The 27,642-nt window shown below is 38.1% G+C and overlaps 1 protein-coding gene across 5 annotated transcripts; it reads left to right on the top strand.

Moving 5' to 3' along the window:
* LARP1B (La ribonucleoprotein 1B) lies at nucleotides 1-27,499 on the top strand. 5 transcript variants are annotated; one of them, XM_053403426.1, is made up of 19 exons: nucleotides 1-877; nucleotides 4,275-4,336; nucleotides 5,330-5,389; nucleotides 7,606-7,777; nucleotides 9,015-9,182; nucleotides 9,296-9,439; nucleotides 9,873-10,041; nucleotides 15,036-15,180; nucleotides 16,023-16,197; nucleotides 17,046-17,215; nucleotides 18,829-19,200; nucleotides 20,183-20,327; nucleotides 20,694-20,905; nucleotides 21,259-21,365; nucleotides 22,911-23,071; nucleotides 23,618-23,762; nucleotides 24,693-24,802; nucleotides 24,893-25,020; nucleotides 25,527-27,499. In XM_053403426.1, exons 1-19 carry the CDS (start codon nucleotides 496-498, stop codon nucleotides 25,755-25,757), a joined length of 3,258 nt encoding a protein of 1,085 aa, XP_053259401.1. In that variant the 5' UTR covers nucleotides 1-495; the 3' UTR covers nucleotides 25,758-27,499. The 5 variants fall into 5 exon arrangements, with proteins under 5 accessions (XP_053259401.1, XP_053259405.1, XP_053259403.1 ...); XM_053403430.1 differs by having other exon boundaries at nucleotides 2-877; nucleotides 9,036-9,182; nucleotides 20,204-20,327; XM_053403428.1 differs by having other exon boundaries at nucleotides 2-877; nucleotides 9,036-9,182.
* The last annotated feature ends 143 nt before the right edge of the window (nucleotides 27,500-27,642 follow it).

The raw sequence follows: 27,642 nt of genomic DNA, 5'->3' as shown, positions 1-27,642 counted from the left end.
CCCCTCTTCCCACCCACCCCGCCTCCCCCGGCGCGAGGAAGCACACACGCGCGACAGCTGTGACGGAGCTCCTTGCCGGACCTCAAAGCAGGCCCCACGAAAACCGTGCCTCGGCTCCGGCGCCTCCTCCTGCCCCCCTCTCCCGCCCCTCAACCCCGGGCGGCCCCTCAGCGGCGGCGACGCGTTCTCGTGCGCGGCCCTCTCGCGCGTCTCTCTTCTCTACAACCCCCTCCCTCCCCCCCCCCGGCACGGGGCGGTGGCGGTTGAACCACCCGCTGAGGTGAATGAGCGGCGACGCCCCCGGAGGCCGCTGTTGGGGCGGGGGGGCTGCTTCCCCGCCAGCCGCAGCCCCCGTGGGGCGGGCCAGGCCCCCCGCACGAAGCAGCTCGGCTTAGAGGCTCTCTTTCTTCTTCCCCCTCCCGCCCTACGGCAGCCCCGCGGGGAGCGGAGGCAGAGGAGCGCGCGGGAGGACAGCGGGCGCGGACCCCTCTCGGCATGTCCGCGGCCGCCCCGCAGGCAGCACTTCGCGGCGCGGAGAAGAGTGGCGGCGGCGGCGGCGGCGGCGGGGCCCGGCTGCCCGAAGAGAACCATCAGGAGCAGCTCCTGTTTCCTTCCGGCCAAGTGACCGAAGCCCCCCGGGAAAGCGGCTCCGGCGAGGGGCTGCAGCAGCAGCAGCAAGAGGGCGGCGACGACGACGAGGAAGAGGATAGTAGCAACGGCGACAAGTGCCAACCGGGGCAGCAGCAGCCTCCCGCCGTCGAGGCCCCCCCGCCCAAGGATAACCCCTGGACCCGCTGGAAGCCTCCCCCCGTCTCCGGCGGCAGCTTATCCCCCTCCAGCGCCTCAGCCGGCAGCGAGCTCGCCCCGCAGGACTCGGGTAAGGAAAGGGCTGGGCGGACAGGGAGCTTGTGTTTTGACCTACTGCGGGGACGACCAGAGCCCCGCGTGGTGCTGCTGCTGCCTCCTTCTCAAGTTTCTTTAAAGCGTCCCCACTCTCTTCCTCTCTCTCTCTTTCTCCAACCTCCCCCGCCCGCTTTCGGCGGCGACCCCGAATGACACAGGCTTCGCAGAAAGGCGTGTGCTTGCTTGCCTCCAGCCAGCCAGCCGGTGCCAGGGAGCTCTTTTCAGCCTTCCCTGCCCTCTCTCATGTTGCATATATGGTCAGATTAGGAAAATGAGCGTGAAGAGGTGTGGCTTCTTCTGCCTTGGAGTTCTTTTATGATGTGGACGGTGAGAGCGAAGCGGTTGGGAAAGCCAGAACTCAGTTGGCGGCGGTAGGGGTGCCTAGAAGCGAAAGTGGCTACTTCTTATGGGGGGGGGGGACGCGACTGAGAAGAGATCTCACTTGATAGACGTCGTGGTGGTGGTGGTGGTGGTGGGGAACTGTTGTAGACCCACTATGCCCATGCAGAACTTTTCTGTGTTTTTGTCCTTCTTTATGCCTGATGCTTGGTCTGCTTCGTGTCAGAATCCTGTTTGGATGCCACTTGTGTGCAGGGAATAGTTTGTTCCTGCTTGCATGTAAATCGTTGTGTATGTACCTCTGTTGTATGCATATACAGTGGTACCTGGGGTTACATAGGCTTCAGGTTACAGACTCCACTAACCCAGAAATAGTACCTCAGGTTAAGAACTTTGCTTCAGGATGAGAACAGAAATCGTGTGGTGGCGGCAGCAGGAGGCTCCATTAGCTAAAGTGGTGCTTCAGGTTAAGAACAGTTTCAGGTTAAGAACGGACCCCCAGAACGAATTAAGTACTGTTACTTAACCCGAGGTACCACTGTATGCTGCAGTTCTACATATTTGTGAACTTATACGTATGAGTGGTGCTGTTAAATAAGTTTGCAGTACTTCCAAACAAAAACTTAACGAGTTAACATATGAAATAGCCTCTACTCTTTCTTTGGTCACTGTGCATGTTTGTCAACACTTGGCATTACCTACAATAAAACTGAAAAGCGTGAGTTCTGTATAGAGTTTCCTTCATTTTTTTCTTGAGGGTACTATTCATAGTTTAGGGTTCCTGTGATAGTATTCTGGTGGAAGCAAATTCAAGGCTTTTAAACATACATTTGCGCTAACAGGTCTTTAGAGAATGACCACTGTAGTAATTAGTCATGCTTTGCTTTGTAGTTCATGCTTGATGGTCTTGCAAGAAACTTTAGCATGTGCTGTACTGTATATAATTTGTGGATCACAAATCACAGTATGCCACCGTGTAGCAGGAATTATCATGAAATGGTATTCAAATTCAGCAGCAGTAGTTGCAGCACTCTTTGAGATAATAGAAGGTATTATATTAGTGCTCTGGGACTTAGCTAGATTAAAGTGATATAACAGTACAATTTAAAACTTGGATAAAAGAATTAATTTAGTTGAATTCTTAAGTACTTGCTCCCTAATAAATGTGTTGAATATTCTAGCTTAAATACCTTACAAATAAAAATAGAGTTCTGCCATAAATAACTAGTTTTTGTATTTTACATTTAAAAAATAGGGAAAGTAAAAGGTTAATTAGCATTAATTAGTATTTTGTTAAATAGATAATTTGTTTTGCATATCTTCAACTTTCATGTAATAAGTTCATTAAGTGATGCTATGCAAACTGATTCTACACAGTAAGACTGCAATTTACACACATTTAACTTGTGCACATTCAGCTTTACGTGCTTGCCTAGACAGATGGATAGTTGCTCAGGCACTACCTTGTAGTGCGAGAATAGAATATTAAAGCAGCCATGTTCAAAAAAGATGCTGTCAGATATGATATGCCAGACTAGTTCTTGCTTTAAATGTGGTGGTGGTTAGTAATATATTATGCTACTCAACCCTTTCTCCAAAATGCTTAGAGTGGTGTTTATGACACTCCCCATTGGTCTCCAGATTGGGGGTTGCCTGAGGCCACCATGGTGCACATGGTTGTCGCATTGGATACCCCAATAGTACAGTACTATTCTTCTGCAATACAATGAGCATAATCTCTACCACACAGTTGTTGTTTTGATCATATTATTTCTCTTTTGGATAAGTTACTAGCTCACATTCAAAATGTGTTACATATTAAAAAGGAATATATTACAAAGTAGTACTGTGTACAATATATCTCTTCCATCTTAAATTCCTACAGTGTACAGCACGGGGTCACAATCTTGTTAGGCTCGTGTACATTTGCACTCCTCCCTAGGTTGTTAAACATATATTGTATAGGGAAAGCATCCCCTCCATCTATACTTGATGCTTTTTGATAGGACTAGCAGTTTTTTCCTCATAACCGCCAGAAAGATGCAAACAATTAATTGACATTAGATTAATTTTAATTATTTAGCTAGCCTGCTAAGCACTAGATAGATTTTTGTTTTAATTGGATTTTGTTTATAGTATACTATTTACATTCTTAATGTTTGATTGACTTCTTGAAACTAGACTGTTTTGTTCCTTTATTTTCACTTTGGCTCTAGAATCTTCACTCATATGTCTGTTCAGAATGATATAGAGAAGACTTGAAGCATTAATCATGTATTAGTCAGTAATATTTGCCCTGTATGCTAATACAAAGTTTATAAGAGTATTTATTTTTCCAGAATTTTGTATTCCACATGTGACAGCTGTGGGGGCATAGACTGAAATATTTAAATAGTTGTTATATCTATAAGCATAATGGTAAAGTAAGAATTTGTCTGACATAGATTGGATATTTGTTCTGAAATCTACAAATATGAACTGTGCCAGTTTCAGCTCATAAAGCACTAACTGGAGTATAAAAATACATTTTAATCTATTTTTTTCTAACAAAATCTCTTTTTAAAGCTATCATAAACTGAGATCGCCATGCATCTTTATTTTTGTAATATAGTCTACGTGTGAGTTTCAGTCATCAAGTTTTATATAGGCTCCTATCTAGAAGTCCCATTGATAGGATATCAATGGGACGTACGGTTTCTGGTAAGTATAGATAGGATTGCAGCCATAAGATTCTAACTTATGTGAGTAATTTGATGTGAGTAATCTTAGCATTTTACAAGGCTAATAGCAGTATTCAAATTAGAATTAACACTTAAGCTAATTTGACAAGCTGAAAAAATGATTTTTTCAAGTTCGATCGTTATCCAGTTAATTTAAAAAATCATTTGTACTTTGTGGAATTTCTTTGTTTCAACTTGTACTTAAATAATTTGAGAGCAGAAATTAATCATAGTATTTAAATTATGTGATGAACTTGGTTTTGTTACTCTTTCTAGATTACTTGAATCACATCTTTCTTTTATTCATTTTAGAATTGCAGAGTTCTGCTAAAGTCATAAAGGCTGGAAAATCGAAAGTAAAGAAATCGAGTAAGGTATGTTTTAGGAGTCCAAATCAGTTTTATAGTCTATTAATTTAGATTTAAATTATTATATTAATTAGTAATTAATACTTTTATAATTATTAAATTCATTTATTGTAATATACTGATAATCCTGTATTTGCATATTTATTTAAATTATCATAAGGATTTCTTTGATACCACATACTTCATATGAATAGGTTTTTTAATATGGAAAAGACTATAAAACCTGAACCATAGGCTTCACCCTTATTACTGAACTGTTGAAGCAAAGCTTTTAAGTTATCATCTTATTCAAGTTCAGGAAGAAAGATAGTGCTGGTGGACTTACATGAAATTCTTTTCTCATATACAAATGTTGCTTTTAAAATCTATTTGTATATGCTTTTTAGAAAGTGGGAGTACCCAGAAATTAAACTGTTGAAAGTTGTTTTAAAGCAAAACAAAAAAGTTTATTAAAGATTTATTGATACCTTTTTCAGGATAGCCGTTATCTCACAATATGGTCTGTCCTTCGAACTGAAAAAGGGATAAGTTACTGTAGGAGCATCTTGAGAAGTAAATAGCTAGTCTGAGTGTTGTATGTAATTTTCCAAAGTGATGGAAAAGTTTTCCTTACTAAGAGTTATATTGGAAATAGAGGATAAGCAGAAAAGCTATGTTTACTTGCTGATTTTAGCTTAAAGTAATTCACATCCATTGACTGTTAATTATTATGCAAATTATTTCATAACATTAATATCAAATTTGAAAAGACTGCCTTCATAAAAATGACTGAGCACATTTTTTTAAAAAGGTGTATGGATTCAGAATTGCTGACCCACGTTGCTGAGTTTGGTTTTTCACTGTCCTATTTTGCGAGTCAGGATATGTAAGAATCAATAATTTTTGTTTTGTGATCTCATTTCTGTAAAACTGTAGCATAAATCCAGTGTCAAATGGGGGTGCTTGCTTGCTATTGAACAAATGTTTCTGGACAGTAAGATGTGTTCATTACCATTGCAGGCAAATGACTTCAGTGATGCATCAAACTGGCCAACACCAAGTGAAATTGCCAACTCTGAAGTAAGTACACTTCTAACGTTTCTTTGTAACAACAACAATGAAGTTTGCCACTTCTGTGTGGCAGGTATCTCTTGCCTCATAGAAATAACAAACGATATTGCACTCTTCTCTTCTCACAATTCTGTCTACCAGCCAATTTTCTCCTGTCTCTGCACTATCATCATAATGCTCTTTTCATAACAGTATTGTAATTTTCCCAGCTTCAGAATGCTAGACAAGCTTAGGTTCAATGTGGTGGCAGAGGAGCTAGCAGCTATAAGGTACAAGAGATGGAGGTGAGCAAGCTGGTTAACTGTTAGTTTAATTGCTTGTAAGACTAGTTTACAATGAAGGCAAATTTATTTCCTTAACAAGTTTAAATTGCAATGATAACATTTACATATTTCTAGATGGCTTTTCTTTTCTGTACCACATAAAAATAATTTCATATTGTGACCTTTGCAAAACACAATATCAGTGAGGTATGATAGAACTAATTGATGCACGTAATGTTCAGTTCATTCTTAAAGCATAATTGAGTTGTACAAGGCTGATCTGTTAATTAATGACAATTGTTTTGCATACAGATGACCTAGGTATCTGTTTGGGAGATCAGCAAGGGCAGCTAGACAATTTACAGAAAAATATTTTTGGGCAGCCAGCCCCCTTTCCCTCTCCTAAAGCATTCTGTAAATAGCTCACGGTTCTCTACCCTATGCCACAGGACTCTTGTAGCTGATTTTTCTGAAGTATGATTTAGAAATCTGATTGAATGTGGAATGATATGGTACTTAAGCTGAAAAGGATCAGTCCCAATCTTCTGTCTGTGGCAGCAAAACCCATTGCAACCTATGTTCTTCAAAGCTATAACTAGAGTCCCAATCATGGTTTATTTGTGAGAAACAAACCATAAGCACTGGTTTGAATGTTACACTAATGCAAGGCTTGTGGTTTGTTGCTTCATCTGAACAAACGAAGGAATGAAATGGGAGCACTTAGGTTTAAACAGCCACATGGTTTAAACAAACCACACAACTTGGATTAGTGTTATGTGAAACCCTGTTTGAAGGAGAAAGAACATGGACCACCATCACTGCTGCAAGAAAGCTGCTCCACTCAGAGAGTTCTGTCTGAGTGGTTCGTAGTAACAAATGATCTGTCTCTTTGTAACTCACCTACATGAAAGTGTTTTGCAGATAAAGCTACCATTGCTCAGCTGAGGTAGATACCAAAAGTGGTTTTGAGGAAGCAGCTATTGCTTATTTCGGCAAGTTGCCTCCAAAGAAAGAAAGAGAAGGAAACAGAGAAAAGGAAGGATTGCAGAGGAGCCTGCTAGTAGAAGCATGTGGGGAAGAGAAAGGGAGCCATAGTGATAATAATGGATTTAACTGTTGTCACATTAGCTGGAAATCTAACTCTACTAATAATGGAATACAGACATACCTTGGTCCTTGAATGCCTTGGTACTCGTACATTTTGGCTCCCGAACGCCGAAACCCTGGAAGTAAGTGTTCTGGTTTTCAAACTTTTTCGGAAGCCGAACATCTGACGCGGCTTCTGCTTGAGTGCAGGAAGCTCCTGCAGCCAATCGGAAGCTGCATCTTGGTTTTCAAACGGTTTGGGGAGTTGAACGGACTTCCAGAATGGATTACATTCAAGAACCAAGGTATGACTATTCAGTTATACATATACATATATGAAAAGGCAGTTTTTAGTACTTTTTTGTAGCAATAAACAAATTTAACAATGAACTGAGGTAGATTGAATTAAGTTAATAATATACAACAATACTGACAACACTTAGCAAAAAAAACACCCTTCTTGGGTCTGTCCATATGTTCTTGCGCTCACTGATGCGATTGGTGAAGGCAATAGAGGAATTGTGGTAGCAAGCCCCCCCTCACATGTTAATTGTGCCACGTACCTTGCTTTTGCAGGTTCCTTGGAAACATGTACAGAGCCTTCATACATATAGCTGGCTCTGAATACGTGTGAATAGGGACTGTACAGATAGTATAGCCAACACATATAAGTTGAGGCTGGGAGTTTCTGCTGGCAGTTTCTGCTGTGATTCTGTTCCTTTGCATATGTCAGCTGAACACTTGATAAAAGGACAGTAGGAAAGAGTGGTTCGCTTTTTTATCATGGAGCTCAAATTTGGCAGCAAGGATGGGATGGCTGCAAATATTTGAATGGGGTTAGGATTCAGCTCTAAATTTTTTCCTCTTGTGTTACAGTGTAAAAATATAAGCAATCAGAATAAAAAAACTCCAATCAAAAAAGAGAAAGAAGAGAAGAATGAAAGGAAGAATAATAGCAAAATCAAAGAAAACCTGGAAATAAATCCGGATATTCCTGGCGAAAACGTTAGTGAAGATGAGGCTCAGATCAACAATCAAAAGAAAAAAGGTTGGTCTGGGCTAGTATATTAATAACGTTTTCTATAACCTGAGGTATCATGACTAAATTTAAAAAATGGAGCTGTAATGTGTGTTTGTGCTCTTGATTTCTCACATTCTTGTTAATTTTATTGACAGTTTTTTAAAGGTTGAAACTCTAATTTACGACTGTTTCAATAGTGCTTGTTCTATTGTGCTTGCACAAATCTTGCTGTATTAATATTTTAGGATTTAGCAAATCTTCATTTTCCTAAAATTTTAAATTTGGGCATTAATTTATATATAAAGAAATTTCATTAGCTTTTTCTGTGTGAAGATCAGTAACCTCATACTGCAAATGCATGCAGATGAATCCTTAGATAAAATTTTAATCTAAGGCAGAACACAAAAATCATATTCAGAAACAAGGAGCTGCTTCAGCACTTTGAGTGCATCACATCAGTTTTGTCATGAGAGGGAATTCCTTAATCCTCTGACAGTGTCTTGTTTCCCCACAAGTCACTTAATGAGGTGGCAACCAACCTAATATCCTGCTTATATTACAGGAAAAACTCACATAGGCTAGAAGTATGAAATCAGATATTCTTCATCTGGGATTAGCATAGGTTAGGTTTCAAAAGAGTTGGAAGGTAGAAAGGTGCAAAAGAGTGAGCAGTTATAATATTAATATTACTACTATGACATAAAACTGTTCACTGTCTCCAAAGCACATTAAACTGAATAGTATTTTCAATGATATCCCCACAGAACCTATGAACGTGGTAAAAGGCACAGTGGGATAAAATTTCTGAAGAACTGCTTTAAAAGAGTGTCCTTTTAAGATCTTACTGAGGCCCACCAGTGATATCTTACTCTTCCTGCAGCAGTCTGATTTTCTGGGGTTTGCATACATGCAAGGAGTCCCCACAGATAGAACAGCTCCCTACCTTTCATCTTATGGAAGGTGCCAAAAATGAAAGGAGGCCGAGCTAGCATGCCTTCCTCCACAGCTCCCCCTCATCTAATAACTTGCAAGTGTTTGAAATTTGAGTTTGGACTGTGCATAGGATGAGAAGCTATTTCTTGTATGTTCGGAACATATTTTCATGAAATTTTCATGAAGTAACTTTCAGAAAGTTACTTTGTGACATTTGCTGTTATTCTTAGAATGAATTCATATGTGCATATTTATTCAAAATGTGGGAACTAATACTTAATAAATGTAATATATTTTATAGGGTTAATGGGTATTCTTAACAGCATTCTAGTTCTATATTTTACACTTGAAGGTAACAAGCACAAATGGGTGCCACTTCATTTAGATGATATGAAGCCAGAAGGCCAAGATAGACCAGGATCTCGGAACAGTTCAAGATCTCAGCCAGAAACAGGCAAGCTTGTGCCACACAACAACAGACGCAATGAGACAAGAACTAGTATGTCATCTAAATTTTATTGAATGTGTTTGCATTTAATTGACAACTACTTCTTGTTAAAACCTCACTTCTGTAACTTTAGGAATCTACATTTCTTCTCCTATTTCTAAAAGGCTGGCGACGGGATAGAGAAAAACGAGATGATCATGATGAAGTCTCTAGTGTGAGAAGTGAAGGTGGCAGTATTCGAGGGTTTTACAGAGGAAGAGGAAGGGGCAGAGGAAGAGGAAGAGGACGTGGAAGAGGAAACCCTCGAAGTATGAAAATAGAAATTATTATGAAAAAATTATATTGACAGTTCAAATAGTGTCTCTTCCCATAGGAATTAGTTAATTGCCATTTATGTCCTTCCATTGTGAAAATTGTCCTTCTATTCCCTGTTATCCTGTCATTAAGCAGTTATTGCTTCCTGAGAGAGTCCTCTTATTCCATGATTATAATGTTAGTGAGAAACTTTGCCATGTGTTTTCTGAAAGTAAAAGTATATTTCTAGCCCATGACTCCTGTATATATATTGTAAACTGCTTTGAAGTTTTTTCTACAATCAGGTGATATGTAAATTTTATGAAATAAATAAAATAAAATGTTGACTCTCTCAAATAATTCTAAACATTGACTAGGTCGAGGCTTTATATTTTCACATACTTAGACTCATAATTTGTAATAATTCAATTTTCCTCCTTCCTGAAGTGAACCATGACTATTCATATGGCTATCGGGAACAATATAATGAGAGAACTGACCAGCCATTTCAGCCAGATCTTAACACTAGTATGATGTATTACTATGATGATGGAACAGGAATGCAGGTGTATTCTGTTGATGAAACACTACTAAAAGAATACATTAAACGCCAAATGTAAGTAGACTGCTCTGTGTTTATGGTGCAGGTGGTTGGGGAAGCAAGATGTTAAACTTTGTGCCTGTACAAGACTACATTTAATAAGCCAGTGGTTTCAAATAAACCTGTGGCATAGGTTGGAAATGCTACAAATATTTCACTGTGAACTTTTAATAAGAACAGGTCTTGAGTTTTTTGGTGTTATAAACCACATGCAATCCATGTATATACATCCTTACTCCATTCTGTCTGTGGCATTTTGTTGACATTGTAACTTAGGTATGCTTGTGTTTTGGTATAGTAAAACTGTGTACATATGAAAACTTTGTAATTATGTTGGCTTGGAAGTAATTTTGCCATTCTTAATTTTTCTTTCCAAAGTACTTATTGGTGCTTTGCCATTGTGTTTGAATTGAAGAAAACATATTATATATAGCTATAAATGGAAATATTCCCTTGTATTTCAATGGGTTGTAAAAAGCCATTTGGAAGGCTGGTTATCCAAATCCCTGGAGAAAATTATTGCTGTTGTTATTATTAATTAAATTTCTGTACTGCCCTTCATTCAAGGATCACAGGGTGGTTCAGAATTTTCAGATTGTAGTGAAGGGTTTATGAATTAGCATATTGCACACCCTGTTTTGCCATAGTTTAATGGTGGTTTTTGTTGCTCTTGCATTTTATGTGGCTTGTTGCTTGCTTGTTTTGTTACAGTTAATTGAAATGAAAAAAAGAAAAATAAATTTGGTTTATTGGCAGATAGACTCTGGCTTAAGGCTGCCAGTTTCAATTTTTCCCAGTTATTGTTGCTGGGCCTTGTGAAACCTGACAGTTCCATGTTACATTAATCAGCTGGCTTCCACTGCCCTCAGACACTTCTTCTTTGTGGTCAGATTTCTGAGCTTGCAGTACAGAATCCAGATCCTCTAAGGTAGAACATGATGATGTCCCCCTCTGATGCTCAGCACATTGTTAAACCAAATATTGGTCATATCTTCAAGTTCTGCTATTAATGGTAGGATTTAGTCAGATATCCCAGTAGTGGTTAAATTATTCACAAAGTCTCCTTAATTATTTTGGAAATTTCCAAGCCTTATCATGGAATGTGCTACTGTTCTTGGAATGTTAGAGGCTTTTTTCACCTTCCAAATAGTTTGGAAGGTCTTACAATTTTCTAATTGGGTGTCTGTCCAGCCTTTTGTTGCAATAGGTCTTTATTTTCTAAATTATTAAGTACTAGAATTTCTGGACTGTGTTTACAGATTCTGCAGCCATATAGAAATAAAGTGTTAAGACAAGTTAGAATATGCATAATTTAATTTCTAGTATTGCTAATTATAGTTTTAATTAAATAGCTAGCCTTGAAACCCTCCTCCCCCAAGCGTTCTATTTGTTCTTAATCGGGATAACCTTATAAGAGAGAAAATTAATATAAGGTGCATACATTGTTGTTGTTGTTTTTTAAACACAACCATAATTTGCATTTGTTGCCATAAACTGCACTTCCTTATGTTCTAAGAGAAACCTTATCGGAATCATTTTGAAAATTAATATAATTGGTTCCATTCTGAAAATAGAATTCAGATAAAATGAGTTTCTACCTTATCAGAGTTCTGAATGTTGGGTAGAATTCAGAGCTAAAATGATTATGTATTTTTGTCATCAATATTGATTTGTTGCCTTCCATGTTTTGGAGGAAAAGGCCTTTCTTAAACTAAGAACCTTGAGGGTATGTCTTCTTCCTTTTTCGTAGTTTGGTAAAGTTATACTACCTATGTAATGTTGTGGCATATTTCTGGCTTCAGTGGGATTGAGGGATATTATTTCAGATAATCAGTAGTTGGTTTCAATAAGCTATAAGTCTGTCTTGGGCTAATTTTCTTGGGGGCTCCATATGTATATTTTGACACTTTTCGAACCATATGCACTCTTTGCTCTTGAGAGCATCTCCGGAGCCTTTATTATTAACTCACTTATGGAAATGTATTCTCCCCTTCTTTCTGTGTTCCATATTTTGGACACTTTCCAATATTTCCCAGAGATAAGAATCTTGGGTGTCATACAAGCTCATTCAAACACTTTTGAGAGCATTTTCTAGGTGACCACAGTGAATATAAACCAAGAATTTTTACTTCCCAGATGGAGTTTAAATTGTCATTTTGTAGAAAAATTTATGCTGCTTTAAGGCAGAGAATATGCTAGTATCTTTAGGCAGTTTCTTTTTACTTGTGTATCTTTCCAGCTTACTGAAGTACATGCATATCTTCCTGATCTTTTCAAAGCTCATGCCCTTCTTTTATCCACATCTTTTAATGTTTGTGTTTTATCGTATAGGATATGCATCCCATGGTGGTTTTATGATAGCATAAATTAATCATTCTAAGAATTGCATTTTGTAACTTAAACTTTTTTCCCTTTCCATGCTAATGCCATTACAACTATTACTATTACTCTATGAACATAATATAAATTTAAAATACAGTAATAACATTATTATTAATTATTTATTTATACACTGCCCATCTGGCTGAGTTTCCCCAGCTAATGCTACTTTGAGGTAGTTGAAGGAAGGGCCACTAATAAACTTAACTCCATTGCATGACTATAATAGTGGCTACTACTGTACGCTTATAAGAGCCTTCTGGATCAAGCCATTGGTCCCATCTAATCCAGCATCCTGTTTTCACAGTGCCCCATCAGGTGCTTGTGAGAAACACACAAGCAGGACCCAAGCAAAAGAGCACTCTCCCTCCCTCCCATTTCCAGCCACTAGTGTTCTGAAGCAAACTGCCTCCATGGTCTCCAACCGTGGAAGCAGAGTGTAGCCATTGAAAGCTATTGATAGTCTTATTCTCAAATACTGAAGTTACACATTATTGATGCAAGGTAGAGAGAAAATAAAATGACTATTTTTTTAACTTGGGCATTTACTTCTGCACTGTATTGAAAACAGGGATAAGATCAGCATGTGTACCCAACTGTGCAGTTTGTTTTGTTGCAAATAATTATACATTCTAGTCATATGATAATGCTTATCTTAGTAGGTGTGTGTACTCTAATTGTATATTACACCTGTTCTGTATTTCTATACAATAGCTGTTCTTAGTTGTGGTGAAAAAGCATTCTACTGCCTGATTGAAGACAGAAAACAGTTAATAGTTTGGTTCTGCTGAGTAGACTCCTGTTCATATCCTGGTTTTCCTGAGAAGGAAAATCTCTTCTATGCCCTTTTTTCACTTTAGCTGGCTCTTCTTTCTAACCTGTTAATTTTTCAGCACCTTTTCTTTTTCTTATCTTTGTCTTATGGAAGAAACCTGCCTCCATCCACCTGCCTTTCTTGTTTTCTCTACTCTTGTCGCTCTTCCTGAGAACTCCTGCAAAGACAAAAATCGAACATGCTCTGCACATGGAGAAAGAAAAACAACCCAAGTCTGTCAAACCTGTGATTAAGATGCTGCCAAATCTAGGTTTGATGTAGACTGCTTTGATCTAGAGTCCTACCAGATTTTGAAATTATAAGGCTTCCTTTGCTTCTAGTTTCATAACAGAACATTCTAGGGTGAACTCAGAAGCAAAAAGTGACCAGAAAACATGAATGACGCTGGTTTGTCAGACCTGATCGCAAAAACAAAGGTGTGGAGCAGGTGGGAATTTGTCCTACATGGAAGCCCAATAGCCATCTAATTATTGAAGACTGACAAACTGAAATGGAGGGCATTTCTGAAGCCCAAAATAGACCCTGCTCCTCTAAGCCAAAATTGCCCAGGCAGGGAGAAGTTCTTCCTTTGATGGATGAAGCAAATAATAACTTCCCAAAGCTGTGCATTTCATCTGATTTTGCCACAGTCAAAACAGGCTTCTGAAACGAAGCATTCCTCAGAGGAATTGCCCTAATACATTCCTTCTCCTCATCTCACAGGCAGTTCTCAACTCTGCAGATGTTTTCAAAGGATGGCACAAGCCAGCTTGAGGATTTATCAGAAGAGTCCCTCTTGGTAGCTCTTGCTAAAGTAGATGGAGAAGTGTGTATGTTTTTCAACTTCCAAATTAGCTACCAGAGAGGGTCCCCTCTCTGTAACCCATACAAGACAATTTAGAATACATGTGTGTCTGCAAAAGCTGTTCTTGACCAGAGATTCTGGCAACAAGTTTTCTATCTGTAACACGAGCCCATTGTCTTTCCCCCAAGATATAGTTTCACTTTGGCAAATCAAGTTTTGTTGGTTGTTTTTTCATCCCAACTGTGAACGTACTATTGGCTACTTACTGTGAAAGGTGCAGTCATACCTCAGGTTACAGACACTTCAGGTTGCGCGTTTTCGGGTTGCGCACCACACCACACCTGGAAGTACTAGAATGGGTTACTTCTGGGTTTGCGCTTTGCGCATGCACAGAAACGCCGACCCATGTGTGCGCAGACGCGGTGCTGTGGGTTGCGAACGTGCCTCCCGCATAGATCACGTTCGCAACTCGAGCGTCCACTGTACTTCTTTCTAGTTGGGGCTTGAAAAGTAACCAAGCTTCAGTGGGCCCAATGCATAGCAGGCTTCATACTCTCCTGTCCTGAAGCATCTCTCAGTCCTCAGTCAAAGCACTCAGTTTTTGCTATCTTCTTCCTGAGATTCCCTCTTCGCTCCTTTTCCGCTGTTTCTCCCCACAGAAGCAACCCTCTTTGCTTTCCTCTTTAGGCCTTTAGCAGACAGCAGTGAAACTAACAAGTTTACTCAGCAAAGCTGGGGAAGGAGCTAACAGTCTGTCTTCACTCAGGCTAGCATAAACCATTCCTATGACTGCTTTTACTGGTCATGGTAAGTGAAGCAATGGTACTTTATTTTGATAAGTTATTTTATTATTATTTAATACTCACAGTGGTATAGGACAATATCTTCAAAAAGTTAGTAAAGTGAGAAAACAAATATTTACTCTAAAGAGATAAGTAAGCCAGCTTTGATAAAGGGTGATGGTAGTTTAGAAGAACATAGTGGGCTAACCAAACATTCTTCTTTATTTAGTGAGTATTATTTCAGTGTAGAAAACTTGGAAAGAGACTTCTTCTTGAGGAGAAAGATGGACCAGCAAGGATTCTTGCCTATTTCTTTGATTGCCAGTTTCCATCGTGTGCAGGCTCTTACTACAAATGTTAGTCTAATATTAGAGGTAAGCCAATTTCAGCTTTTAGTCCCTACTGTAATATAATTTTTTTTTTTTGGGGGGGTCTTTTTTGGAAACCTGAATTAGAAACTTCAACAAAGCTTGGTTCAATTTTTTTGTCTAACCTAAAGCTACTTAATGCTTCAAAATCCAGTTTTTATAAAATAGTACGTTTGAAATCCAAAAATACCAAAGCAACACATGTCTAATATGCAAGCTGAACAATATAAAATGAATTTCAGCATATTTTGGTTATTTCACTTGCCATTGAGGGCTGTTAAATGTAGAACTTTAAGAAAACAAATGTGAGAATTCTAAATTACTTTTCCGCAGAAGGGTGAAAAATACGCTCTCCTTTAAAAAAACACAAACAAGCAGTAATACATCTTAGTAAAGCAGAATACGTTATTGGCTCCTTACCAGCAAGAAGAGGTACATTGGTCCTTCTTGGTATCAATCCTACATTGTCAGGAATAATTGAAACAATTATAAAATTCATTTTGAAAGAAATAGGTCAGAACATACCCATTGGAACTATAAAAATAAGTCAAGATGTAGTAGCACTTTTGGGGTGGACTTTCTGTTTCTAAATGGAAGTGTATGATCTCTCAGACTCTTGCAAGATTTAGGAAACAAGCAATCTCTGCTCTTGGATATCCCTTTGATACAAAGATAAATTAGATAATCAGAAAGGCTTTGTTGGCTTCATGATGAAATGTGAATTCTATTGATAAGCTAAGTATGTTTTCTCTGTAGAAAAGGTATATATATGAAACAGCCATTTGAAACAAAAAAAATTGTTATACAACAATACAGTTTATTTGTATTTATGTATTTGTGTCATCTAGGCTTTAAAGGACAGTACAGAAGTAGAAATAGTGGATCAGAAGATGAGGAAAAGAGTAGAACCAGAGAAATGGCCAATTCCAGGACCCTCTCCACGCAGACCTCCACAAACAGACTTTTCTCAGCTTATTAACTGTCCAGAATTTATACCAGGCAAAGTTTTTGGTTCACATACTGGTAAGCTATTTTTATTTCTTTTTCCACCTAACTCTGAAAAACATGTGAACTTCTGTAGGCTGAGGACATGCAGAGAACTTCCTTTCTTGTGCAGTAGGCCACCCCCATTCTACTGTCCCACTGTACTGCTTGAAGTTTGATCTTAATCCAAGGGAGCACTAAGTTGAGGGTTCTTTAGGTGAAAACATATTTCCTATCTTGGACAATGAACAGCCTGACTTCTATAGCAGTTGCCTTCCTTTTGATGACACTTGAATATGCAGGTAGATTGGCTAAGGTGGCAATAACTGCACTAGAATAGATCCTTCATGAGATTTCCTTTCCAGCACCAGCTGCTGGGATATCCCAGGGCCTGGACTGCTTTGTCTCCCCGGATAACTACCAAGACACTTGTTTGTTGCTGCTCTTTGTTTCCACTCTTTCTACCTGTTTTTCAAGTTGCCTGCCACCTAGTAGACCTTCTCTTGCCATGTAGTTCAATTAATGGTTGTAGTTATCTCCCCAAACTGGGAATGATTTCCTCTCTGGTCAGTGATATTAGTTTTGTTGGCCTTGACATCTGAGTCAGAGGAGGAATCAACTCTTTCATTTTTCTTATTAGTGTCCTACCAACTAAACAGAAGGGGAACATGACAGTAGATCAGGGAATGATTCAAAGCTCCAGTTCTACACTTGTCAGCTACACCTTACATTTTAAAATATTCTGTAGACTTAGTTGTCTTAAAACACATATCAATAAGGACATGAATGGAAAAGTAGGTCAACTTCACAAAAGAAAAATAGTAAGTCAAACAATGGTAAACAATAGCCTGATCTGTTCTAAATACAGAAATAATTTTCAATCTTAGAATCTGCACCAAGTTCTCCAAGAATGGGAAGTCTAACTACTAAGAAAAGCACTGAAACAAGTAACCTTCAAACAATGTCTAAAGGATTATCTACAAGCTTGCCAGATCTGGACTCTGAACCTTGGATAGAAGTTAAAAAAAGACATCGTCCATCCCCGGCAAAGCCAAAGGTATTGTAAGATGTTCTAAGTAACGTGTCTTCCAGATACTGTAAAAAGTATTTCAGGATAGTTCTGTACCTGGAATGCTATATAAATAAGGCACATTGAAATGAATTTAGAATTGGTGATAAAATGAGATTACAGTGGTACCATGGCTTCAATTCCTTCCGAAAAATGTGGATTGAGACATGGGATGTAAGGTACCATGACCTAGACCAGGCAGCCCCAACCTTCGGCCCTCCAGATGTTTTGGACTACAATTTCCATCATCCCTGACCACTGGTCCTGTTAGCTAGGGATCATGGGAGTTGTAGGCCAAAACATCTGGAGGGCCACAGGTTGGGGGTGCCTGACCTAGACACATGTCGAAGTACAGCCTTCAGGCCATCATAACTTTAGCAAATATACTGTATTCTTTTAGTGATTTTGGTCTCAAGCACAGATTGTCTCTGTCTGTTAATTATTCATTTTATTCACCTTTACATACTGTTTTCCAAAGTGCCTCACAGTATTTTCTTTTTTAAAAAATAGACATAAGCTTTGTCCTTGAGCTTAAATGTGAATAGGCAAGATGCATATGGAAGGGGGGAAAGGTAGAGGAGGGAGATCAGCTTGACAATGCCACAATTACATGCTGAGCTGTATATAGGCACTTGTATATCAACATCTGTGCCCATGTTGATACTCTTTAGTGATTCTTTTACTTGAATTGAAATGGGTTTACTTTCCAATGGCCTATGGTTCACTCACTGCAGCAGGGGCTAGTGTCCTTTCCCTTATTTCCGCATTGCTAAAGTAATGGGAACAAGAGCAGCACTTTCAGGCAGGGAAGGGTTGACAAGTTTTGCACAGTTGCTCCTGGCACTAAACTGGTCTTTACCTTGCTGTTGTGTTTTTCTTAGGAGGGAGGTATTTAAAGCTACATGGATCCATCACTGGTACAGTGGTACCTCGGGTTACATACGCTTCAGGTTACAGACTCTGCTAACCCAGAAATAGTACCTCAGGTTAAAAACTTTGCTTCAGGATGAGAACAGAAATCGTGCGACGGTGGCATGGCGGCAGCAGGAGGCCCCATTAGATAAAGTAGTACCTCATGTTAAGAACAGTTTCAGGTTAAGAACAGACCTCCGGAACGAATTAAGTTCTTAACCCAAGGTACCACTGTACATGTGCTTGCATTATACCCCACATCTGTGGAAAGCAGCCCATAGGTGACATGCTATTGAATTTGTTTTGGGAAAAGAGAAGAAAAATACGTAAAGCATGCCAGCCACAATCAAAACATGCCAGCCACAATCAGCGTATTGAAATCAGGAGGCTTAAGCATGTTTGGCTCTCTGTTGAATTGTGGCCAGTGTTAGAACTCTGTTACACTATAGAACTATTTTTTGAATTGAGTTGTAAGCCTAAGAAAAAAGGTGTGGTTTTAAGAAGTGTAAATGATAATTTGTTAATCCTTCTGTTCCATTCTGTATGACTTGGGATGCTGAAACTGCTATTCCTGCAGTTAATTCCTCTGTTCATTTTATTTCCAGTTAGATATTTTCCCAATATTATTTCAAGAAGTGATAAACTAGCTTTGATTCACTGAAAGTGTGAAACACTTTTGCCTTTTCCAGGAATCTGTGCCTGTAATTGAGGAGATGTCAGGACAGCAGCAGCCACTGCCTTTAGAGGAACAAGAACAGGAAGAACTTGATTTTTTGTTTGATGAAGAGATGGAACAAATAGAAGGCCGAAAAAATACATTCACTGAGTGGTCAGATAGTGATTCAGATTATGAAATTGATGACCAGGATTTAAATAAGATTTTGATTGTAACACAAACACCCCCATATATGAGAAAACATCCTGGAGGAGATCGCACTGGCAACCATGTCTCACGAGCAAAAATTACATCAGAACTTGCCAAAGTTATTAATGATGGCTTATACTACTATGAACAAGATTTGTGGACAGAACAGAGTGAAAATGACTGCATTGCTTTGAAGGTAATTATGTTAATGAATGGTTAATAAATAGGTATTAAATGTTTATTGAATCAAATACATATGTCGTGGGCTCAGATTATCAACAGTGGTATATTAAGTAGAAATCCATATGCTAATAAAGTTTTGGTCTTTTTGTACTTCTGTAGGTAATAGTGGAATTCAATTTAAATGAATGAACTCATTGTCAGTTTTTGAGCTAGATCAATTTTAAAAAATAAGTGACATGTTTGCAGAAGAACAAGATACTTTTAAATTGAGAAACTAATGGTTTAGAAGTCATTTGTCTGGTCTGTCTAGGTTTTCTGTTACTATCTTTTTCAGGTTCAGTGTTTAAAGCAGGTCTTTTCCTGCTTTAGGCACAGAATCTTGAGATCAAGGCATTTTGTTCTTAGATTTTTAAGTGAAATTATTGTGGGTTTGCGATATTACTCAGTGTGTGGAACATAGCAGGTTTTGTTTATCCAAAGATAATGCCCACCATCGTTGGTGTAGCCAGGATTTATGTTAGAGGGGAGAAGCTTCATGTTACCAGGGGCGGAACCGCCATTATTTTTATTGATTTACTTGCCGGGGGGGGCAGCTTCTCCCCTTAGCTGTGCCCATGCCTACCGTTGGCATATAATGCTATACACAATTGGAGATGTGAGAGATTAGGGTACAATTTTCTTTTTTCCTGCATATGGGACAGTTGGCTGAGAGCATTCTTAATCATTCTTGCTATCAAAATCTTTCTGTTTGGCAACTTGTTTGATAAGGGTGATCACCTATTTCAGACATGGGATATGAACCTGGAAGGACTGGTTTTCTTCCATTTTAGTGTTTTACTGTCTTCATGAGCATGACACAGTTTCATTGCACCCTGCTTGCCAGTTGGAATAATTACTAAAATATTAGTAAATAATATGTGATTGTTTAACAAATAGTTCATGTTGATATGGCTTGTTTCAGCTATTATCCTATAATTTATGATACATTGTTACAGAAGCTTTTATCCCCACTTCAGCAAGAAGTTGAAAACTTTAAGAAGTTAAATCTCATCAGTAAAGAAGAATTTGACAATCTTACGCCTGAGCATGCAATTGATCCAAATCAGGAAGTTCCTCCGGGTCCTCCAAGATCTCAACAAGGTATATATTCATAATGATGCAAAATTATAAGTTATCAAGATGGTAGTTGATATGGTGCAACCTGATTGAGAACTCCATGAGTCCTTCACTATTCACATGGAGTTCCAGGTGCTTATAGTGGTTCCTGTTCAGCTCGGTTGCAAGGGACTTACTTTATACATACTGAGAGTATATGCAATGAATTTTTCTTACAAATAAAAAGGGGGGACTCTTAATTAAATATTGTTATACTAAGAAGTTAATAAAAGAAGATAACATTGAATTTAAAGAAACAGATAAACACAGAGCCAGGTAAAAGGCCTCGAAGAGCAACAGAAAGCAAGATGCCTAGTGTTCATCTGTTAATCTGCTGGTCTTTCTGTTTAGACTTAACTGAAGAGCTGGCTTGTAAATTGTTTGGCATCCAAGAAATGCCTCCAACAACAATGGCTCGCTCACTGCCAACAGCTGTCCCTGAATCTCCTAGAGTCCATCCTACCAGAACACCCAAAACACCTCGTACACCTAGGCTACAAGATCCTAACAAAACACCAAGGTTCTATCCTGTGGTTAAAGAAGCAAGATCCATTGATGTTAAGGTAGCTAAATTCTTTCTACATAACTTTCAGATCATGATACTTACTGTTGTTTCTTGTTGCCAGAGAGCACAGGCTTTGTAACACTTTCAAAATTCCTGCTGCTCAAATATTGTAGTATAGGAAAAAATAATTTTGGATTTGACCAAAACTGCTAAATCCATTGTGAAATATTCACACTGTTAACTTCTTGTTTAAAGCTAGGCAGTTGAGTAGTCAAGCTCAACTTTATGACCTCACAATGCATATGATATACAATGTGAAACTTTATGAAACTTGACTTTAATTAGGCTGTGATTCTTCAGAAAAGTGGCACCAGTCACATCAGGAAATTATAATGTTATATTTTATTATAGACACGGAGGAAAAGAAAAACACGGCATAGTACAAACCCTCCATTAGAATGTCATGTTGGCTGGGTAATGGATTCCAAGGATCACAGGCCAAGAACATCTTCTATAAGGTAGCAATATTTTTTAAGATTATAACTTAGTTTAATCTTCTGTGTTCATAGGATCATTGGAAAATTGCTTAATTACACAATATAACTAAGTAAGTAAGAGGAAGAGAATAATGAGAGGAATGAAATACTCTTAAAAGCTGCAAGGTTTGCACACATGAGCAGCAACTGTAGAGGGGAAGAGCAAGTGCTCACACCTATTATGTTGGGGAAATTGTTATTTATAAATGGTGGGTATCCTTCAAAATAAACACAGCCCCTAACTACAAGATATGTTCAGGTGTTGCCGGTTGATGAACATAACCTGCAAGCATATATTGTCAGGAGTTTCATAGAAATGGATTCCATGTTTATAAATGTAATGGAAATCTCTTCCAGAACACAAATTCTTATTACACAAAACAGCTTGTGCTTATGAATGGTAGTTTACAGGCACTTGCCACATTGTTGGCTTACATTTGTATTGCCTCTGGCATCAGTATATGTGAAAACATTTTTATCTAGTTAAGTATAGGCATTGTCTCAATAGAATGGCTACATTTGGACAATCATTTGGGATAAAAACAAACCACCTGTATTCACATGCAGCTGCTTTACTTCTTTTTAAGTGCACGGGGAGGCAATCCAAGTAGCTACATCTGAACTGGGAAGCTAGGATATAAACCCCTGGTTTAAACCAGCTTTCTGGATTGTTTTCCTGCTCATGAAGGTAGGAGTTACATGAAGATGCAGGAGGCTGATTCATTTTTTAATTATCCAAATGCAACCATTGTCATAGTCACAGCAGGGAACAGTCATGTAGTTCCAGGCATAGGACTAAGCAGTAGGTAATACCTGAATGCAGTTATGAAGCCTTCCTTGGATGTATAGTAGATAATACTGTGTCATTTAGACTTGTTTTCTGTAGTGGTAGCTAGAGGAGTGTTCTGTGGTAATTCCATATCTGTTGTGCCAGAACTGAAGGGCCTTTGCAATCCTACAGAGTTCTAACAAATTGTCAGAAAAAGCAGAGCTGAATAAAGAGTTAGGTATGGTAGGACATCACACTAGAAAGGGTTTGCTCAAAAGTATGTGTAGAACCAAATCTATTGGGTGGGTTTGCTAAACATAAATAATTTTCATTGTACATGCATTATATTCCATCCTGAACCTTGTGAAATCAGAGCAGATTCAAAAATTTTGGGGGAAGTGTGTGGTATACACCCTAAGAATCTCCTACTTCAAAATGCAGGCAAGAGATGGCATATTTTATGTTTCCATCTGCCCAAAATTCCCTTCATGCAAAAAGTTACCATGATCAGAGAAATATTTTTATTTAACCATGCTTCCTGCTATACATTTAAATGTAGTCTTGCCACCTTCATATTGAAATTAGTATAGACCCTGGAGGCATTCGGAATGTTCGATTTGACTTTAACTTTGAGGATCGCCTATTGGTGACAGGGTTGGAAAGTTGGTTCTACATTATTCATTAAAAGAGAATGCACAATTACCTATATTCAAAAATGTTCTGAAGAATTTAAGCAGCTTGTCTTTTATTTTCTATAGTAGTTCAAATGCATCGCCATTGGAAGGTGCTCCACTATCTGGAAGTTACGGCTGTACTCCAAATTCGCTTCCTAAATTTCAGCATCCTTCTCATGAACTTCTAAAAGAAAATGGTTTTACACAGCAAGTGTACCACAAATATCGCCGTAGATGCCTAAATGGTAAAAAATATGAAATACGATAAACTGTAACGGGAAATAGCTTTTTGTCTTTAGTTCTAAGTACGATAACCATTTATGTTCTTGCTTTGTCTTTGTTCTTATAGCTTGTAGGATATCAACAATGTTATATAACTACATATTTTTGGAGGGACTTGAATTGCAAATGGGTGCTCCTGCTGAAGTAAAAGGGGAGGCAGTTTTGATTATCCCTCTGCATCCTTTTGCCCTTATGGCAGCTTTTCAGGGCTGTCTACACAGGAAAGGAAGCATGGCCAAAAATTGCCTCTAAGTTATCTTTATAGAAAAATCAGGTTTGTGTTTTGAATCCCTGACCTCACGGGAGCATGGCAGAGACAGAAATAAATGAATGCCATAAGCGACTTTAACGTTAACTTTTTTTCAAGCTGTAGTGTAAGGTGTATTTTTTTTTGGTTGCTACTCTTTTGTGGCATAGATTCATACAAAGCACCTGTTCTGAAGAAAGTAGAATTAGAATGCTAAATAGATTATCTTTCATCTTTGCTACCTTATTATTTTTGTCTCCAGAAAGGAAACGGTTGGGAATCGGCCAGTCTCAAGAAATGAACACACTATTTCGTTTCTGGTCCTTTTTCCTCAGAGACCACTTTAACAAGAAAATGTATGAAGAATTCAAGCAACTTGCTCTAGATGATGCAAAAGAACACTACAGGTAGTGCTTTGTTTGACTTGTAAAGATATATACTGTACAGGAACCAAGTGCCAGCTTGTGTATCAATATTAATGGCATTCCTTTGGTGCTTCTGAAGCATTAATATAGCAAAATAAAGTGGTTCCAGCTGCAGAATAGAAAACTAAGATTTCTTTCCATCATGCAGTGTTTCCTCTTGAATATGGAGCTTACAACAGACTGTAAAAAATTATCAGATGGATATTTAAGAGACTGTTTGCTAGGAATCCTTGGCTGTCCAGTCTTCCTCATTGGATAGCAGCTTTGGGTGCACTAAACAAATGGAAAGATTCTTCTTTCAGTGTCTAAATTTTTGCCAGAGTTTTGATTCAAAGCAAAGGACAGAAAAACCCAACAGGCAGGTGCTTCCACCGTCTCCATTTTTTGTTTTAAATAACATAAGATTAGGAATTTTTGTGGAGTTATGTACAAGTCTTGTTATATTTGTTAGCAATATACTCACCACTATTGTGCTGATCAACATGAAAATAGCTCACACCAGGGCCTGGGCACTGTCTAAAATTAAATCCAGGGATGTTTCTCCACTATGTAGCTACAGTTAACTAGTGTAAGACAGTTGTTTATCATCTAGAATCCCCACCTCCACTTCATCATATCTAAATCCTTCTGTAAAAGTCATCATGAAAATATGCTGTTCTGTTTTCAGGGTATGGCATACTCAACAAGAAACAAGGTAGCTGCCTGTACTGAGGGGTAGGGGTGGGCGGGTGTGTGTGTGTGAGAGAGAACTAGCTTATGAAAATTGGAATAGCTGGATAAGCTTCCCAGATTCCCATGGCTGATCCTTAAAGTGATGTTTTGTTGTTGTTTTTGCTATAAGGAGAACAATAAATATGGTAAAACAGCATCAAGAGATTTTTGTGCTCTTATTCTTTATTCACTGTTCTACAGATACGGTCTGGAGTGTTTGTTCCGGTTTTACAGCTATGGGCTGGAAAAAAAGTTCAGGCAGGAGATCTTCAAAGATTTCCAAGAAGAAACAAAGAGAGACTATGAATCTGGTAACACCTCGTTCATAATGGTCTTGTGTAATATAGCTTGACTTCATGCTTAATTAGTTTTAAGATATCTCCAACATGTTCTCTCATTAGGTCAACTCTATGGACTAGAAAAATTTTGGGCTTATCTAAAGTATTCACAGTCTAAAACGCCACCTATTGATCCAAAGCTTCAAGAATACCTCTGTAACTTTAAAAGATTGGAAGACTTCAGAGTAGATGTAAGTGTTCAAGCTATCTCAAGCAAATTAATTTAGTGTATTAACATTACTGACTGATTTAAGAGACACAACCCCCAAATTTAATGTAAAGTCAACAAATGTCTGTTAAGATTGGAGGGTAAGTTTAAGACATTCTGAAATGTAATATGGTCTGAAATGCCAAACCGGTTTGTAGTCATGCTGCACATTTTCTATTCTGCTTTCTGCATTATGAAACTTTGTACATGTCATCTGTATAGATAATCTTGGATACCTGACAGTGACAACTAGAGCAAAGCAGGTCTTAAAAGAGAAAATGTTGTTGCTGAGTTGTATTTGATACCTTTCATGCAGGCCACATTCCCTTTATTTATTCAAGAAACAATTTCTCATATTTTGGCATGATGTCACTGCACTTCAGCCATTTGGAGTAACCATTAAATGCTCAGGCTTTGAGGTTCAAAACTAGATCATAATAAGGTCTGATAACTGCAAGGGTATAATAATATTTCCATGCTTTCTTTCAGCCTCCCATTAGTGAAGAATCTGGGAGAAAACGACATCCAACTGGTGAGGAAAGTGATCATCATAGACATCAATCCAATTCTTCCAAGATCCTTGCTGGTAATTCTACAGCTGCCCCTCAGGCGTGGGTCCCAATAAACTTTCCCACTACAAATACTGTACAGGAGTTGAGTAACAGCATACACCAGAACAGTACTGCCACAAAATCAAGAAGTGATATACCTGAGCAGTAGACTTTCATTAAGCTTGAACCTTGAGATCAACTCCTAATGCCAGTATTTTAGCTCAAGGATCTTCAGGGAGAGCTATTTTAAAGCTTGATTAAAAACAAATGTATAGGAAAACGAAGGATCGCATTGGTTTCTCACAAAATTAAGTTCCAAGTACTTGCCCTTGATCAGTTGTACTGGGTTTGGCGAATAATCAAAGAGATCCTAGGGAAAATATATTGGTCTCCGTGTTGCTGTCCCTGACTTATTGTTTACAGGATCTGCATTCCAATATTATATGCAAAAATACTTTGGGATGCCTTATGGTTCAGCTCATACTTCTTAAAGAAGTTATGGTATACTCATGTAACTTACAAAGCTTTTCTCATTCAAGTTTTCCATCATTATTTCTACTTATAGAAGCCAAAAAGAAGACATTTTTAATGGAGAAATGACATAAGTTGATAAATGCATATATTACTATCAGCAATTTTTTTTACAGTACATGCACACTCCATGCTGTATAGGAATGTGCACGTTTCTTGGGTGCTGGATTTTGTTTTGCTTTTTAGTTTATTTCAGGATCTCTTTTGCGTTGAGTATGAAATTTTGAGTTAGGCATCAATCTTTTTGGTTTAAGGTGTTTTATTTTATGCTGGTTCATACTTGTACTTAGGCAAAAGTAGGTTGCAGAGGGGAAGGGGTATGGCTTAGTAAACGTTACATCTTTAAGTTTAAGCAGAAGGATAAAAGTAATATGTGGCTCACTAATCACCCTTCAGTTAGAAGAGATGCTTGTGTTTTCTGTTTAATTGCTCTACTAAGTGACTTGCACTTCAAGGAGAGGTTATTTTTAAACAATTATATTTTGTTATTTGACACTGTTTTTATTTAAAGTACAAATTTGACACTGTTTTTATTTAAAGTACAAATATAGTACATACTAAAAAATGTTGTCAAAATGGGTTTAAATAAAGTGCAAATTTCATACTTTGCTACGACCAACTGAACTTAAATTGTCCAAGTCATCACTTTTCTTAAATGTAAATGATTAATTCAAATAGTAGTTATTTGTATTGGGAGGTAGAAGTTAAGGGGATACTTAACCTGTAATTACCTGTTCATTTCAGTTATTGTAAATTAAAATGCTTAGAATAAGGAAATGGAAAACCTCCTTCCCTGAAGTGGAAGGAGTGGTAGGAATAGGTGCATTTTCATTACATACAGCAAAACAGTGAGATACTCAGCTGTCTTCAGGTAACTTTCTACAAATAAAGCCTAACACTGTTTGATGCCTTATTACTGGGAGATATCCTAAGTGATCCAACATTTTAGATTTATTGGACTTCTCTGGTAGATATGGTTGAAATCCATTGCAATTTTCTGTCATTATTGCCTTGTGAATCTGAATAGAACAATTATGAATATGTGCATATTTGTATATGAATATAAGAGGATTTCCCAGTAATTAATTTCTACACACAAACTAGCCTTTTAGAACTACTTTGTTTTGCAAAGGAACTAGGAATTGATGATACACATTTTATATAGCATCTTTTCAGTGTGCTGAAGTTATACATCTCAAACCTGTGCTCTATCTATGCCACCTCCTCCATGAAAATGATGCAATTGTAAATTTGGATTAAACTGTATATAAAAGAAATATATTTACTTTCATTTATTTGAATGAAATGTGTGCATATCTAGCTTTTAGTATGCATAATTTGTGGTATCTTTGCAGATTTTATAAAAATACAAAAAAGTCACCTTTGTGTAGTGTGTGGTTCTTAAGCAATCTTGTTCTTTAAACTTGTGTAGTAATAGTGTTGTGTTGCTATTAGTTAAACTGGCATGTCTAGAGCTTGTTGCAGCAGTGAGTGGAACTAAGCATGACCAGGGGCTTTTCTTT

This window comes from Podarcis raffonei, chromosome 9 (assembly GCF_027172205.1).
Source record: "Podarcis raffonei isolate rPodRaf1 chromosome 9, rPodRaf1.pri, whole genome shotgun sequence".
NCBI classification, from domain to species: Eukaryota; Metazoa; Chordata; class Lepidosauria; order Squamata; family Lacertidae; genus Podarcis; species Podarcis raffonei.
Note: the sequence above shows the minus strand (reverse complement) of the source record. Positions and strands in the feature narration are given on the sequence as shown.

Bases quoted from the DNA above. Each gene is read 5' to 3' on its own strand.
- LARP1B (XM_053403426.1), top strand. From the start codon at position 496: ATGTCCGCGGCCGCCCCGCAGGCAGCACTTCGCGGCGCGGAGAAGAGT. The intron at 15,181-16,022 runs GTAAGCCAATTT...TGTGTCATCTAG, and splicing joins ATGTTAGTCTAATATTAGAG to GCTTTAAAGGACAGTACAGA. The intron at 17,216-18,828 runs GTATTGTAAGAT...TGCCTTTTCCAG, and splicing joins CATCCCCGGCAAAGCCAAAG to GAATCTGTGCCTGTAATTGA.